Source organism: Callithrix jacchus, chromosome 2 (assembly GCF_049354715.1).
Source record: "Callithrix jacchus isolate 240 chromosome 2, calJac240_pri, whole genome shotgun sequence".
Lineage (NCBI taxonomy): Eukaryota > Metazoa > Chordata > Mammalia > Primates > Cebidae > Callithrix > Callithrix jacchus.
The window spans coordinates 166,228,814-166,246,630 of NC_133503.1; the positions used below are offsets into that span (position 1 = coordinate 166,228,814).

The 17,817-nt window shown below is 36.9% G+C and overlaps 1 protein-coding gene across 1 annotated transcript in view; it reads left to right on the plus strand.

The window, feature by feature from the left end:
• C9 (complement C9) overlaps nt 1-17,817 on the plus strand; it is a 78,336-nt gene that overhangs the window by 24,932 nt on the left and 35,587 nt on the right. Inside the window, exon 5 of the mRNA XM_002745043.7 lies at nt 2,071-2,209. Within this exon, the coding sequence (XP_002745089.4) occupies nt 2,071-2,209 (139 nt within the window). The remainder of the gene's footprint in view (nt 1-2,070; nt 2,210-17,817) is intronic.

Consider the following 17,817-nt stretch of genomic DNA (forward strand, 5'->3'; position numbering starts at 1 on the left):
GGTGATTTTATGATCTACTCCTTAATTTGAACACGATTTGCATGAAAGCAAAGAGTGTGTATGTACTGTCTTAATATTCCCCCCTGCTAATTGCAAATACTATACAACACATAGATATAGTAGTCACCTAAGAGTAAATCATCAATATAAACAAAGGGTGATTTCATTGTTCACTGAAAGCAAAGAGGTACAGTATCCCTGTTAATGTAGCTATACCGGATATGTTGTTCATTATCACATAAAGAAAATGTAGCTGAGGTCTTGTTTAAGAAACAACCCAGGTCATTTGCTTCCAGTATTTTGTATCTTTGGTGGAGAGCTTGCACCAAAACCTTAGTGATACAAAAATAAGTGTTTATTCCTCACAAGACGGGGCTTCACTGGCAGCTTCGCCTCATGCTGTAACAGCTGGTCTGGTTCTGCTTTTCACTGGGGTCACTGGTATGCCATGTTGAAGGGGCAGCGGCTATCCGTCAGAAGCCATTTTCAAGGCAATGGCACAAATATATGAAGGCAAAAGCAATGTTTGAGACCACTTCATGCCCATGCTTTGAACTGCCCCTGCTGTCACTCTCAACTACATGCCATTGGCTAAAGAAAGTCACATGGCCAAGCGCAAAGCAGCCAGGGAGGAAAGTATACTTTGCCTGTAAGAGGTCATGGCAAGGGTGTAGATGTAGAAATTCGTAAAGAATTGGGGTGAAAATTTTAATCTATCATGAGAAATAAGCTGTTTAGAAAAGTAAAACCAAATACATAATTTTTTTTTCTTTTTTCTCATATTCAAGTTAATAGGTCTAATTTTTGGCCCATGTGAGAACTTTAAGGCCATAGCATGTTTCATGAAAGGTATTTTTGGTGGGACAGGCAGTGAGGGATGTTTGATTTTATCTATATGTCAGCCTTGAGGAAGGTATTCATGTGTCAGTTTCTTAACTTGCCTTCCATTAAAGTTGAACCACTTTAGGTTCAATTTAAAGTTTATTTAAAATGTGCTGTTTATATAAAGATGTTGTTTTTAACTAATCCACAAGCAGTTGGAAACCCTTTCAATTATTTCTCTAGCAAAAGCCATGAGTTTATGGTAAACTACCCACACTTTATGACAAATTGGTCTTAAAATCAACATCAAGATTTGTAATCCAGCTCATTGGAGTTAGGAACGTAGCCTAGAGCAATGGAAGAGTTTGAGTTTTTGTGCCAAGGTAAGTTACAGATTTGACCCTCAAACCTAGTGGCCTCCCTGACTTGGGCCATTTATTCCAGATACAGCCTAGACAGCAATGACTGTGTTCCCCCAGTTAACAGAGGTGGAGGAACAAGCACAAGGAAATAACTGCTTCTTGTTCATATATTATTGTTAAGCCTACAAGTAAAATTTAACATTTTTTAAAGCTAAAGAAGATTTATAGTTATGAATGAAATCTTGCCAAATAAAAATATTTTGCTTTGGAAAAAATAGAACTTTTGAGAATGCCTTGCCAGGATGCTAACATTTTTGTGTTCATCTTGGAAAGTGTAATAGGAATAATATAAGCCTGGAGGGAATGAGGTTCTTGACAAGCAATGAGACAGCTGGAGGAAAAGGCTTAAGTTTAAAGAGAATGGGGGGAGAGAGAGAAAGCCCCAATGTTGATTCATAGATGAAAAATTACATGCATATGTTATATCGGCCCCCTGAGATGCTCTGTTCTCAAATAATTTAAATAGTTGGTATTACAGCATCAGTTATTGGTTCACTAAGGGAGGTTAGGTAAGAGTTATAGCAGTGAAGTTAAAACTCCAGGAACCAGATGGTCCCATGTGCCTTACTTATTGCATTTCTTTCAGTGCACTCTAAACAGTGCCTTAGTTACCTGAAAGAGTTTATAAGGCCCTCCTAAGGTATGCTTTCTGCCAGAGACACTGAGCCAAGGTGAACAAGCTCTTGCTTCTGTTCCTGATTACAGCACATACATATTGGGTGACGGTGACATGAACTGAAGCTGTCTCACTTTTTCCAGCTACAGAGGGCGGCCTTGCCTTATGTTGTGGTGTTGCCACTTCTGATTCTACTCTGTTCATTCTTAGGATCAACATTTTAGGGATGGATCCCCTAAGCACACCTTTTGACAATGAGTTCTACAATGGAATTTGTTCCCGGGATCGAGATGGAAACACTTTGAAATACTACCGAAGACCCTGGAACGTGGCTTCTTTGATGTATGAAGTAAGTCTCCTCGGAGGAAAACACATTGTTCAACTTTTGGCTGAAAAATTGCTTCAGTAAGTTTAGTATCAAACAACGTGAAAAACTCAGTAGAATAATAATTTCACGTGAACACAAGACTCAAAGAAGAGGCAATGTAGTTTGGATCTCTTTAGAAACATAGAGTAGTGTCTTCTCAATCCTCAGTAACATGCACCTAGTGATAAAGATGTGACAAATACCTAGACTCCATACAAAGAATTATCTGAGGATGTAAGATAACTAAAAATTAAATCAGTGCTGATTTCAGTAGTGATGACACTGCTTCCATGCTGCTTGAGTTCTGTTGCTGTTTGCTAGCCTCCCAATGAAATCTCATCTTTGCGTTTGTTTTCCTTCAATATCCCCATATGAAGAGCCTGCTTGACTAATGTGAGGGCTATTTTCACTCACCTTAAACTCCTCTACCTCTTGAAAATGATTTATTAAAATTATTTTTACTCTACACAACACTATTCCAAACTTAACTATCTTTCTTAAAGCCACCTATTTCTTTAGAACAATTGACAGACTGTAGCTCCTACCATTAAAAGGATTAATATGTATCAGCTTCAGAGATTCTTTCTTTGTTCCAAGCAAGATATAATAAAGAATAATAATAAGCTTGCTCAGACCCAGCAGCTACAAGAGTCTGTTTCTTAAAATGGTCCCATTGGTAAAGAAGACCCATAATGTCTGCTTTATTCAGTTATTACAAAGCTCTTATTGTTGTGAGTCCCACCAGTTCGAAAAATGTTTATGCTTTTAAATAAGCACAGTTAACATTCCCTTACTTTCTGAAAATATCGTAAATCAGTCCCTACCTATTGCAGCCAGAAGCAATCATGTTCTGTCATGAATGCTAAAGACTATTGTGTCTTGACCATTTGGCTTTTTTTTCTTTTTCACATATGGTCATGTTTCTTATACCTATAAGTCAGAATATAAGCCAGTTGCCAACAAATCTGAGGGAATCTTTTGGGCTGTTGTCGTTCTTTCCCCATAATGTCAGATTAAACTTCTTCAAGCACAGATTTTTGTAATGGAAAAATGACAATATTTTTTTATATGCAAATTTTAAAATTATTATACTTTAAGTTCTGGGGTACATGCACAGAATGTACAGGTTTGTTACACAGGTATAAACATGTCATGGTGGTTTGCTGTATCCATCACCCTGTCATCTACATTAGGTATTTCTCCTAACGCTATCCATCCCCTAGCCCCCCACCCCCGACAGGTGCCAGTGTGTGATGTTCCCCTTCCAGTGTCCACGTGTTCTCATTGTTGAACTTCCACTTATGAGTGAGAATATGCAGTGTTTGGTTTTCTGTTCTTGTGTCAGTTTGATGAGAATGATGGTTTCCAGCTTCATCCATGTCCCTGCAAGGACATGAACTTATCCTTTTTTATGGCTACATAGTATTCCATGGTGTATATGTGCCACATTTTTTGTAAGTATTACATACATCCTACTTTTTTTCTTCTTTTTAAATTTTTATTGCATTTTAGGTTTGGGGATGCATGTGAAGGACATGCAAGATTGTTGCATAGGTACACACATGGCAGTGTGATTTGCTGCCTTCCTCCCCATCACCTATATCTGGCATTTCTCCCCATGCTATCTCTCCCCAACTCCCCACCCCTTGCTGTCCCTTCCCTATTTCTCCCTGACAGACCCCAGTGTGTGATGCTCCCCTCCCTGGGTCCATGTGTTCTCATTGTTCAACACCCACTTATGAGTGAGAACATGCAGTGTTTGATTTTCTATTCTTGTGTCAGTTTGCTGAGAATGACGGTCTCCAGGTTTATCCATGTCCCTACAAAGGACACGAGCTCATCATTTCTGATGCCTGCATAATATTCCATAGTGTATATGTGCCACATTTTCCCTGTCCAGTCTATCATCAATGGGCATTTGGGTTGGTTCCAGGTCTTTGCTATTGTAAACAGTGCTACAATGAACATTCATGTGCATGTCTCCTTATAGTAGAACAATTTATAATCCTTTGGATATATACCCAGTAATGGGATTGCTGGGTCAAATGGAATTTCTACTTCTAGGTCCTTGAGGAATCGCCACACTGTCTTCCACAATGGTTGAACTAATTTACACTCCCACCAGCAGTGTAAAAGTGTTCCTTTTTCTCCACATCCTCTCCAGCATCTGTTGTCTCCAGATTTTTTAATGATTGCCATTCTAACTGGTGTGAGGTGGTATCTCAATGTAGTTTTGATTTGCATTTCTCTAATGACCAGTGATGATGAGCAGTTTTTCATATGTTTGTTGGCCTCATGTGTGTCTTCTTTTGTAAAGTGTCTGTTCATATTCTTTGCCCATTTTTGAATGGGCTTGTTTGGTTTTTTCTTGTAAATCTGTTTTAGTTCTTTGTAGATTCTGGATATCAGCCCTTTGTCAGATGGGTAAACTGCAAAAATTTTTCCCATTCTGTTGGTTGCCGATTCACTCTAATGACTGTTTCTTTTGCCATGCAGAAGCTGTGGAGTTTGATTAAGTCCCATTTGTCCATTTTGGCTTTTGTTGCCAACGCTTTTGGTGTTTTGTTCATGAAGTCCTTGCCTACTCCTATGTCCTGAATGGTTTTGCCTAGATTTTCTTCTAGGGTTTTTATGGTGTTAGGTCTTATGTTTAAGTCTTTAATCCATCTGGAGTTAATTTCAGTGTAAGGTGTCAGGTGTCAGGAAGGGGTCCAGTTTCTGCTTTCCGCACATGGCTATCCAGTTTTCCGAACACCATTTATTAAGCAGAGACTCCTTTCCCCATTGCTTGTTTTTGTCAGGTTTGTCAAAGATCAGATGGTTTTAGATGTGTTGTGTTGCCTCCAAGGCCTCTGTTCTGTTTCATTTGTTTATATCTCTGTTTTCGTACCAGTGTCATGCTGTTTTGATTACTGTAGCCTTGTAGTATAGTTTGAAGTCTGGTAGTGTGATGCCTCCCACTTTGTTCTTTTGCTTAGAATTGACTTTGCTATGCTGGCTTTCTTTTGGTTCCATATGAACTTTAAGGTGGTTTTTTCCAGTTCTGTGAAAAAGGTCATTGGTAGCTTGATGGGGATATAGTTGAATCTGTAAATTATTTTGGGCAGTATGGCCATTTTCACGATATTGATTCTTCCTAACCATGAACATGGAACATTTCTCCATCTGTTTTTGTCCTCTCTTAGTTCGTTGAGCAGTGGTTTGTAGTTCTCTTTGAAGAGGTCCTTATGTTCCTTGTTAGTTGTATTCCTAGGTATTTTATTCTCTTTATAGCAATTGTGAATGGCAGTTCATTCTTGATATGGCTCTCTTTGTTATTGGTGTATAAGAATGCTTGAGATTTTTGCACATTGATTTTGTATCCTGAGACTTTGTTGAAGTCGCTTATGAGTTTCAGGAGATTTTGGGCTGAGATGATGGGGTCTTCTAGATATACAATCATGTCATCTGCAAATAGAGACAACTTGACTTCCTCCTTTCCTAGTTGAATACCCTTTATTTCTTTTTCTTGTCTGATTTCTCTGGCTAGAACTTCCAATACTATTCTGAATAGGAGTGGTGAGAGAGGGCATACTTGTCTAGTGCCAGATTTCAAAGGGAATGCTTCCAGTTTTTGCCCATTCAGTATGATATTGGCTGTTGGTTTGTCGTAAATAGCTTTTATTATTTTGAGATACATTCCATCGATACCTAGTTTATTGAGAGTTTTTAGCATAAAGGGCTGTTGAATTTTGTCAAAGGCCTTCTCTGCATCAATTGAGATAATCATGTGGTTTTTGTATTTGTTTCTGTTTATGTGGTGAATTACATTTATAGATTTGTGTATGTTGAACCAGCCTTGCATCCCTGGGGTGAATCCTGCTTGATCAAGGTGTATAAACTTTTTGATGTGCTGTTGCAATCGGTTTGCCACTATTTTATTGAAGATTTTTGCATTTATGTTAATCATGGATATCGGCCTGAAGTTTTCTTTTCTTGCTGAGTCTCTGCCAGGTTTTGGTATCAGGATAATGTTGGTCTCATAAAATGATTTGAGAAGGATTCCCTCTTTTTGGATTGTTTGGAATAGTTTCAGAAGGAATGGTACCAGCTCCTCTTTGTAGGTGTGGTAGAATTCGGCTGTGAACCCATCTGGACCTGGGCTTTTCTTGGGTGGTAGGCTCTTAATTGCTGCCTCAACTTCAGACTTTGTAATTGGTCTATTCAGGGTTTTGATTTCTTCCTGGTTTAGGCTTGGGAGGATGCAAGTTTCCAGGAATTTATCCATTTCTTCCAGGTTTACTATTTTTTGTGCCTAAAGTTGTTTGTAATATTCTCTGATGATGGTTTGAATTTCTGTGGGATCTGTGGTGATTTCCCCTTTATTGTTTTTTGTTGCATCTATTTGGTTATTCTCTCTTTTCTTTTTTATAAATCTGGCTCGTCTTCTGTCTATTTTGTTCATCTTTTTGAAAAACCAGCTCCTGGATTTATTGACTTTTTGAAGGGTTTTTTTGTGTCTCAATCTCCTTCAGTTCTGCTCTGATCTTAGTTATTTCTTGTCTTCTGCTAGATTTTGAGTTTTTTGATCTTGCTCCTCTAGCTCTTTCAATTTTGATGATAGGGTGTCAATTTTGGATCTCTCCACTCTTCTCATGTGGACACTTATTGCTATATATTTTCCTCTAGAGACTGCTTTAAATGTGTCCCAGAGATTCTGGTATGTCGTGTCTTTGTTCTCATTGGTTTTGAAGAACTTCTTTATTTCTGCCTTCATTTCATTGTTTATTCAGTCAACATTCAAAAGCCAGTTGTTCAGTTTCCATGAAGCTGTGCAGTTCTGAGTTAGTTTCTGAATTCTGAGTTCTAACTTGATTGCACTGTGGTCTGAGAGACTGTTATGATCACCTGCAGCAGCTGCAGAACAGTAAGGGTTGCTACCAGTTTCTTCTTCTGCTATCTTTGCTCCAGAAGGATACCTGCCAGATGTCAGTCTGAGCTCTCCTTTATGAGGTGACTCTTCGGATATACGGGGGTCAGGAAGCTGCTTGAGGAGACAGTCTGTCCTTTATAGGAACTCAACTGCTGAGCTGTGAGCTCTGTTGTTCATTCAGAGCTGCTGGGCAGGCACATTTAAGTCTGCTGCAGTAGAACTAATAAACCCCCTTTTTTTTTCCCAGGTGCATTGTCCTGGGGAGTTAGGGCTTTGTTTATGAGTTTCTGTTGTGCTGCTGTCTTTTTTCAGGGCTGCCCTGCCCAGCGAGGAGGCAGCCTAGTCGCTGTCTGCCTGCAGAGGCTTTGCTGAGCTGCTGTGGGCTCCGCCCAGCTGCCTTTTGAAATTCCCTGCATTCCTGTTCATATGGGTGTAGTTAGAACTGCCTTGGCAATGGCAGCCCTCCTCTATAATGATGGACTCCTACTTTCTTAAATAGAAAATTCCAAACATGGTCATCTTGGTCATTGCTAATGGGAGAAGGGTTATTGTTATGTCGATTTAGTTTGTTTGAAGTTTATTCTGCATTTTACAGTTTTCCTGTCTTTACCACTGTGATCAGCTCTTAGCTTCTCTAGAGGGGTCATAACTTGTATAACATATAATGGTGAAGTCTGGGGGCTGCCTAGGACTGATCTTGAAGCCATGTTTGGAGAGGAACCGCTGCTTTCCCTTATCCATAACCCTGGAAACAGATGTGTTTTGGCATTTCAGAATGTTTGGGATTTTAGAAAGGTGGTGTGGTGCTTACCTATATATGACATACATCACACTGGAGTTTGGAGCAGCATCACATAATCTGACACATCAAACTTTCTGTAGCAAAACTAATCTATGTTCACATATGGTGGGAAAAATGAAGGCTATAGGTAACTTTTATTAGTTCAGCTGAGATTAGTACCTCCAAAAGAGTTTTTATGTCAAGCTAATTAGAAAGAAAATAGAAATTGTGAACTTGAATATTTATTTAGTGCCAATTGAGGCAGTGGGCATTGAATAGGTGCTGGCTAAGGCCTCAAAATCACTCCCTTGCTGCTCCCACTGCTGATAATCCACTTATTCAAATCTGTTATGGTCTTGGAAAATAAGTAGCCAAACTTATTATTATGATACATAAAAGAACACAAACTTATATGAGGGGAAATATCTACTTTAACTCCTTAGAGAGGATTTTTTTCTTTAATTCCTACTACTTAATGAAATATGTCATTTACTTTCTCATGTGTATCAGTAGTACCTGAAGGCAAATTATGCATATATTTCTTTATAGCCCATTACCAATGCCACTCAACATACTACTCACCAATTTTTGTTGGATGAAATAATTTTTAACTCTTGCTTTAGTTACTTGTTTGCAGTAATTTATTGGATTTCATTTTTGACAGAGTTATACTGGCCCATCATAACATGGGAATACACCTAAATAATGACATCTTATTCTCATCCAATCATACTCTCTCATTTAGGGTCTTTTGTCGTACATGGGCTGTGGTTCTAGAGCCACTCTGCATAGGTTGAAATATCAACTCAGTTTCTTAGTGCTGTAAATATTTTAGGCAAATTACTTACCATCATTGTGCCTCAGTTTCTTTATCTATAAAACAGAAATAATAATGCCTACCTCATGGAGATAAATGAGTCTAAATATGTGAAACAGTCAGAAAGTCACTGGCACATAGCAAGCCCTCAATAAATATTAGCTATTATTCATTTTAGGATATAATTAGTAAAAAACTTAGCCAAGGCTAGGTACATAATTAGTGGTCACATAATGGGTCAAGATTTACTGACTGCTGTATACATTAGCAGTAATGACCAAGAACAATTGTAGGGAGTAAAAATGGGGAGGGGGGAGTGATGATTGCATTTATAACTTATATCCTTTTCTACTTACTTTTCTTTGGTCCTTTCTTCACTTTTGATGTTGAAAGTAATAATTTGCAAGCCTAAATCAGGTGTCAGATGTTCATTATAATTCTTCTTCAATTTGAGTCTCCATGAAAATGTAAGATTTGGGAGATGAACAAAATTTGAAAAACGTACCCAGATTATAAGCATACTTTTCACCCCAAAATCCTGGGTGACTTCAATATCATATGGACTGCCAAGTACTTCTTGTTGCCTCATAACTTCCTATACCATTTTACTACAGTCACTCTCCTCTCTAGCCACCTAACCCTTGACTTTGTCTTTACCAGGACTTCACTGTCTCCAAAATCTGAAAACCCAACTTTTAACCCCTCATCTTATCACAATTGTCTAACCTCTCAGCTCTCACCCTCATTTGTGCCCACAAACCTCTTCTTGGTCTCATCGAGACCTTCAGTCTTTTTGGAATCTGTTTTTGTCCTGGTCCATCTTGCTCTTCCTACTCTAAATTATTTTGTTTATCTAAGCTAGATCCATTTTGACCACATTTTCCAATATTAGCAATGTCCTTGCTTTCCATTCCTCCTACGATCCAGAAAAATACTGATTTGGGATAAACCTTATTATTTTCTGCCCTACTTGTAAACTTATATTACTGAGCACTAAAGAGAAAATTATGCTCACACAAAGATGGGTAGCATTATAATCCCAACTGGGTCCTCCACACCGTTCAGTAGGTCCGTGACACCGCCTGAGGCTTTCCTCATTCCCATTCTTCACAGGAATAATGATCTTTCAGCAACATCCTCAAGCCTCTTACGTGACCATCTTGATCCTGGGTCCAGCAGATGACATTAACTCCAACTTGACAGAGAATACCCAAGGCATAGGCAGGAACGTTCCCAGTTGTTTCTCCAAAGTTATTCTGTGTACTTACTTACTTTGTTACTCAGTCCATCCTTATCTCCTTCTGTTCTCTCAGTAGGAAGCTATTCTTTCTCCTCTCTAGCCTGGATCCCACTTCAAGTACCTTGCTAGACATTCTGCTTAGCCTCCATTCAACTTCTCCTTTTTTTTCCTTCCACTCTGGCCTTCATATATAAATATTTTTCAAGGGTCTCATCTAAAACAAACAAGTGAAGAAATACCCATATCGTCTACACTTGCTATCTCAATGTATGTGCGTTGCATTTATTCCCCACTCTCTGTTATCCCATGTCTATTCATTTTTCAACCCTCTTTAAGTCTACTCAAGCTTCTTTGGAGCTCCCTTTAGGAGAAACCTTAAGCAGTGATTAACTCTTTCTAGAGTCCATACCTTGCTTCACTAATTTCTCTCTCTATATTCTTCTTGAGTTATTTCATTTTCTCCTATGGCTTCAATTCTCACTCTATTCTGATGGCATACAAATCCTTTGTTTCCAGCCCAAATCTCTCTCTGAGCTGGATACTTGTACCTCTGCCGTTGTCACAGAGTCAATATACCTGAAGCTGATAACCAGTCTTACTCCCAATTTCCTGCTTCTTGCTCTTGAATTCTCTGTCTTGGTAAGCGGAAATAATATTGTCCTAGTCATCAAACTCAAAACCTGAAATCCTTCCTTAAGACATTCTTTACAGACTCATCTCCCTCAAAACTTACAATATCCAATCAATCTTCAAGTTCTATTATTAAAATCTTTACATCTCTTTCTTATTCCTCATTCCTACTGCCACTGCCTTAAGTTTCCATGATTTCTCATCTAGGAATGACTCAAAATAGTCTTCTTAGTTTACAGACTCTAGTTTTTCTCAACATCAATTTATTCTCCACATTTCAACGTAAAGATAGTAAATCTGATCATCCTCCTGCAGCTTAAATTTGGTGAGTGTCTATCTATAGCCTACAGTGTAGCAGTCAATCTCCTTGACAAGGAGTACAAAGTAGTTCCTGATCTGATTTTTGATTGCCACTCCATCATCAGCTTTCTCCTCTGAATCCTCCATCTTCTAAAATGCTTCTCCTATAAATAAATGCAATATACTTTGCTTTCTTCTCTATTTTGATATATATTTTGCTGTATAATAACTACTTTTTAGTTGATATCCCAGTCCTTTATTTACCACAGAATCCTGAAAAACTAATATTATGCTAAATAATTTAGCTATTACTATGCTAAATAAATGCCTATTGAATGAATAAAAAATGCATACCAGCATATTAACATCCTAGGTTAATATTTCTAATGAAGGCAAAGAACTTTAAACAAATAAATACTTAATTGGAATTGCCATTAAAGTTGACAGCAAAACTGCAAGCAGAGGCTTAATAAACATTCCAACTATTCTTTCTGGAAACTTAAGCCCATTTAGAAAATCTAGCAGCAGATAAAGCTTATTACATACCTGGTAATTTATCCTATGCTGATGTTTCTCAAGTGGAAAATACGTAGACTTTCCCTATAGAAACTGCTATCTTGAAAGGGACTCTGTTCTACAAATAAACTCATGGATTCAAGGTTGAAGTCATAGGCAGGGGTCAAATCATGAAGGCACTCATGTGCCATGGTAAATACTCTGAGCATAGTCCTGACCATAATGAGGGAGCCACTCCAGAGAGCAAGATACTGAGAGTTTCATTTTAGAACTTTGTGTTTTGTAGAAATAAATGTTAAGGGAACAAGACCAGAGGTGATGAGAACAGAAGGAGGCTATTTTATGGTCCAAGAAACAGATGGTGAAAGGCTAATCTGGATCTGTAATAGTAGAGATGAAGAGGAAGAGATGAAATCCAGCATATTTAAGAATTAAGAGACTAGTAATAAATTGGAGATAGTGTAGCATATAATCAGTCACAAGGTTCTGAATTAAGACTCTCTGGCTTTAAATTTTGTTAAGTTCCTCAACTTATAATCTATGTGAATTTAGGCAAATTAGTTATCTTTCCTGAATCTCAGTTTTCATCATAAAATGGGATGATAATAACACACACTTCATAGAGTATCAGAGAGATTAAATGTGTTAATAACTGTAAGGTGATTAGAACAGGGCCTGTCACAAACTAAACTTTCTATAGATGGACCCTATAAAAATGAAAAGCCAAAAAAAAAGTCAAGCGCACACACGCAGTGAGTTGTAGGCCATCAAAAGAGATATGGAAGTCGGCTGTACAGGAAATCTGCCAAAGAAGGAGTGGGTTCTAACAAGATAATGATTTGAATGCTGATAATTTTGAGCTTGAGTATCTGTATGATATTAGATGAAGTTATCCCACAACAAGGAGATTATTTAAATCAAAATGAAGAGAATTATCTAAATTGTATAAAGAGATCTGGGTATCAATTAACATGTACATGATCATTGCATTCTTTTTTTTTGAAACGAAGTCTTGCTCTGTCACCCGCCTGTAACCTCCATCTTCTGGGTTTAAGCAATTCTCTTGCCTCAGCCTCCTGAGTATCTAGGATTACAGGCATGTGCCATCATGCCCGGCTAATTTTTGTATTTTTAGTAGATATGGGGTTTCACCATGTTGGTCAGGCTGGTCTCAAACTCCTGACCTTGTGATCTGTCTGCTTTGGCCTCCCAAAGTGCTGGGATTACAGGCGTGAGCCACCATGCCTGGCAATCATTGAGTGAGGGTGCCTGACATTACGCAAGAAGTGTATAATGAGGGAGAAGAGAAGAACACAGCGAGTGAAGTCCTAGAGCACACAAACATTTCAGATTTAGGCAGAGAAAAAAAATCTTCTATAGATAATAGAGATGAATTGTACTTGTTATCCTTTACTGTCAAATTACTCCAAAACTTAATGACTAAAGGGTTAAGAATGTGAGAGTCGCTTGGCTAGATGGTTCTGGCAGAGGAGTGTCTCAACTGGTTACAATGAATCTGCTCTTCATAGATTTCTTCTTCTCAATTAGTGAGAAATGGCTTTAATAATAAATAATATGTGGTTTATGGTTTTATTATCCATTTGTACAAATAAAATTTTAATGACGTCTTCAACAGTTTTTTCTACTTACTCTGTATTTACAATTGCTCTCCAAACCCCCACCACTTGAACTCTGAAATACTTCTTCATTGTGTCTATCTTTTCCATTTTTAGTGCCATAAGTAATGTTTATTTCTTCTCAAGAAGCATTATATGAACACATTCTTAAAGAGGATAACTTCAATTGACCCCTATAATATGTCTGGCCTCCTAGAACATGCAAGTCCCTTGACCTTCTCTCTCTGAATCTAGCTTTTCCAACACCTGTTTCTTTAGTACTCATAAAGAAACTTGCTTCCATCTTTGTGTTTTTCTCCTTTCTGTAATCTTGCCCCTTGGCCTCTCTTCTAAGACTTTTGCTTTTCTCTCTGATGGTTACAAGTACTGGTCCATTTCTGAATGCTTAACACTGAGCCTAGACTTCTTTTTGCATGGATGGATTTTTGCATTTCCCAACTCAGCTTTTGTTCCTATGCTTTCTGGGATGACCTCATCCTTAAAGTTTCAGGCTGTACTTGCTGCTACCATCCTGGCATAGTGAGAAAGGCTACTTCTTGAATCATTTAAAAGCATCTTAATTGATACCCTGACCAACAATATATTATATTTGAAAGTGGGCCTCTATACTGCTGAACGTATCCATCTCTCTAGGATACGTTGCCTTATGCCATTTCCTTTCTAGTCATTTCAGATACAAGTGCAGGTACCTACAAATTACACTCCCTCTATCAGAAAGCAAGATGCCACCAGTTTTGTTCTTTTTTTTTCAAGATTGCTTTGGCCATTTGAGATTTTCTGTGTTTCCATACAAATTTTAGGATTGTCCTTTCTATTTCTGTGGAAAATGACATAAAATTTTGATAGCGATTACATTGAGTCTGCAGATCATATTGGGCAGTATTAATATTTTAACAATATTAATAATTCCAATCCATGAATATTATTTATCTTTCCATTGATTTGTATATTTTCCATTTCTTTCATCAATGTTTTATGAATTTCATCACACAGATCTTTCACCTCTGGTTAAACTTATTCCTGAAAAAGAGTAAAAGTATTTTATTCTTTTTAATAATGTAGTAAATGCTATTTTTAAAAGATTCTTTTTCAGATAGTTTGTAGCTAGTGAGTAGAAATGCAACTGACTTTTGCATGTTGATTCTGTATCCTGCAACTTTACTGAATTTGTTAGTTCTAACTTTTTTTGTCTTGTTTTTCAGGTGGAATCCTTAGGGTTTCTACATAAAAGATTATGTCCTCTGTAGACTATTTTACTTCTTTCTTTCTGACTTAAATGCTGTTTATTGCTTTGTTTTGCCTAATTGCTCTGGTTAAAACTTCTAGTACTACTTTAAATAGAAACAGAGTGAGCAACCTTGTCTTGTTCCTGATGTCTGATAAAAAGTTTCAGTTTTAGCCACTGAGTGTAATGTTCAATGTGGGCTTGTTGTATATGGCCTTTATTATAGTTAAGATACATTCCTTCTATATCTAGTTTGTTGAGAGTTTTTCTGACCTTTAAATGGTGTTGAATTTTGTTGAATGCTTTTTCTGTATTTATTGAGCTGAACATATAATTTTTATCCTTCATTCCATTAATGTGGTGTATCACACTGATTGATTTGCATATGTTAAACTATCCTTGCACCCTACATATAAATCTCACTTGATTATTGTGTATGATTATTTTATTTCTGAATTCAGTTTGCTTATATTTTATTGAAGATATATATACATATACACACACATACATAAATCAGGGATATCGGCTTGTCATTTTCTTTTCTTGTAGTGTTCTTATTTGGCTTTGGTATCAGGGTAATGCTGGTCTTATAAAACGAATTTGGAAATATTCCCTTTTCTTCAATTCTTTGGAATATTTTAAGACTCTTCTTCAATTCTTTGGAATATTTTAAGATAGGCTAGCATTAGTTCTTCTTTAAATATCTGGTAGACTTCAGCAGTGTGTCTGAATTCGGCCTTCAGATTCTGGGTTTTTCTTTCATGGGAGACTTTTTGTATTACTGATTCAATCCTTTAAATCATTATTGCTCTCAATTTTCTATTTCTTCATAGTTCAGTCTTGATAAGTTGTATGTTTCTAGGAATGTATCCATCTCTTCTAGGTTATTCAATTTCTTTGTGCACAATTGTTCATAATAATATGTTTATTTGTATTTCTGTGACAATAGTTGTACAGTTGTCCCTCACTATCTATGCGGAATTGGTTTCAGGACCATTCACAAATACCTAAATCCTTAGATGCTCAAGTCCTTTACAAAAATGGTGTGGCATTTGCATATATCCTATGCTCAGCCTCCAGTACAATTTAAATCATCTCTAGATTACTTAGAATACCTAAGTAATGTAAGTGCTATTTAAATAATTGTTATACTGTAATGTTTAGAGGAGAATGACAAGGGAAATAGTTTGTACATGTTCAGTACAGTTGCAACCATCATAGGCCCAACTATATTTTTGATTCAATGATTGTTGAATCTATGGATGCAAAACCTGCAGATATGAAGAGCCAACAGTAATGTCTCTACTTTCATTCCGGATTTTATTTGAGTCTTCTGTTTTCTTCCTGAGTTAGCCTAGCTAAAGATTTGTTTATTTTGTTTGTCTTTTTTAAAAACAAACTCTTGGTCTTGTTGGTCTTTCTGTTGTTTTTCTACGATCTATTTTCTTTATTTCTGCTCTGATCTTTATTCTCTTACTTCAATTAACTTTAGTTTTAGTAAGCTTAGTTTGTTCTTCTTTTCCTACTTCCTTAAGATGTAACAATAGATTGTTTATTTGAGAAATTCTTTTTTTATGTAAGCATTTATTGCTATAAACTTTTCTCTTAGAACTGCTTACACTGTATCCCCTAAGTTTTGGGATGTTGCATTTTCATTTTTATTTATTTTAAAATATCTTTAAACTTTTCTTTTAAACTCTTCATTGACTTATTTACTGTTCAGGAACATGTTGTTTAATTTTTCCATATTTGTGAGTTTCCCAAAATTTCTCCTGTTATTGATTTCGAGCTTCATTCCATTGTGGTCAGAAGAGATCTTCAATATTATTTTAATAGTCTTAAAATGTTGAAGACTTGCTTTATGGCCTCATATATGATCTATCCACAAGAATGTTCCATGTGTGCTTGATAAGAACATGTATTATGTTACTACTGGATGGAATGTTCTGTGTATATTTTTTAGGTCCATTTGGACAAAAGTGTAGTTCAGTTCCAATGTTTCTTTCATAATTTTCTCTCTAGATGACCTGTCTGTTGTTGAAAGTAGAGTATTAAAAAATCTTCTACTATTATTTTATTGCTGTTTGTCTCTTCCTTCAGATCTATTAATATTTAATGTATACATTTAGGTGCTCTGATGTTGGATGCCTAGAAATCTGAAATTACTATATCTTCTTGCTAAATTGATCCCTTCATCATTATATAATGATCTTTGTCTCTTCTTACAGTTTTGAGAAGTCAAAATTTTATCTGATATGTTTAGCTATCCCTGCTCTATTTTGGAACTTATAAGTGAAGTGAGTCTCATAAGCAGCATACATAATAATTGGGGCCTGCTTTTTAATTAATTTAGCTACTCTGCGTCTCTTGACTGAGTACATCTAAGATTTACATTTAAGATAATTAACGGTAGGTAAGGACCAATCACTGCCATTTTGTTCATTGTTTTCTGGTTGTTTTGTACATGTGTGTTTGTGTGTGTATGTATGTGTATATATATATATTTTTTTTTTTTTGAGACGGAGTTTCACTCTTGTTACCCAGGCTGGAGTGCAATGGGGCGATCTCGGCTCACTGCAACATCCGCCTCCTGGGTTCAGGAAATTCTCCTGCCTCAGCCTCCTGAGTAGATGGGATTACAGGTATGTGCCACCATGTCCAGCTAATTTTTTGTATTTTAATAGAGATGGGGTTTCACCATGTTTACCAGGGTGGTCTTGATCCCTTGACCTCGTGATCCACCCAACTCAGCCTCCCAAAATGCTAGGATATATATATATATATATTTTGAGACAGAGTCTCACTTGTCACTCAGGCTGGAGTGCAGTGGCACATTCTTGGATCACTGCAACCTCTGCCTTCCAGGTTCAAGCTATTCTACTGCCTCAGCCTCCTGAGTAGCTTGGATTACAGGTGCCCACAACCACACTCAGCTAATTTTTGTAATTTTTAGTAGAGATGGGGTTTCACCATGTTGGCCATGCTGGTCTTGAACTTCTTACCTCAGTGTGATCCGCCCACCTCAGCCTCCCAAAGCGTTAAGATTATAGGTGTGAGCCACCACACGTGGCCCTGTTTTGTATATATTTTCTGGTTGTTTCTTTCTCTCTTACTATCTTCCTTTGTGAGTAGATAATTTTCTGTACTGATATGCTTTAATTCTTTGCTTTTTATGTTTTCTGTGTCTATTATAGGTGTTTGCTTTGTGGCTTTCATGAGTTACCATGCAGCTTACATAAAATATCTATAGTTATGATAGGTTATTTTAAGCTGTTAGCGACATAAATTCAATCACATTTCCAAAACTTCTACCCTTTTTCTCGCCGCATTTTGTTTTTGATGTCACAATTAACATCTTTTTATATTATATATTTCTTAACAAATTATGATAGCTATTATTATTTCTAATAGTGTTGTCTTTTAATCTTCATACTACAGATAGGCTTGATTTGTACATCACCATTATAGTGTGAGAGTATTCTGAATTGGACTACATACTTAAATTTTACCAGTGAATTTTATAATTTCATAC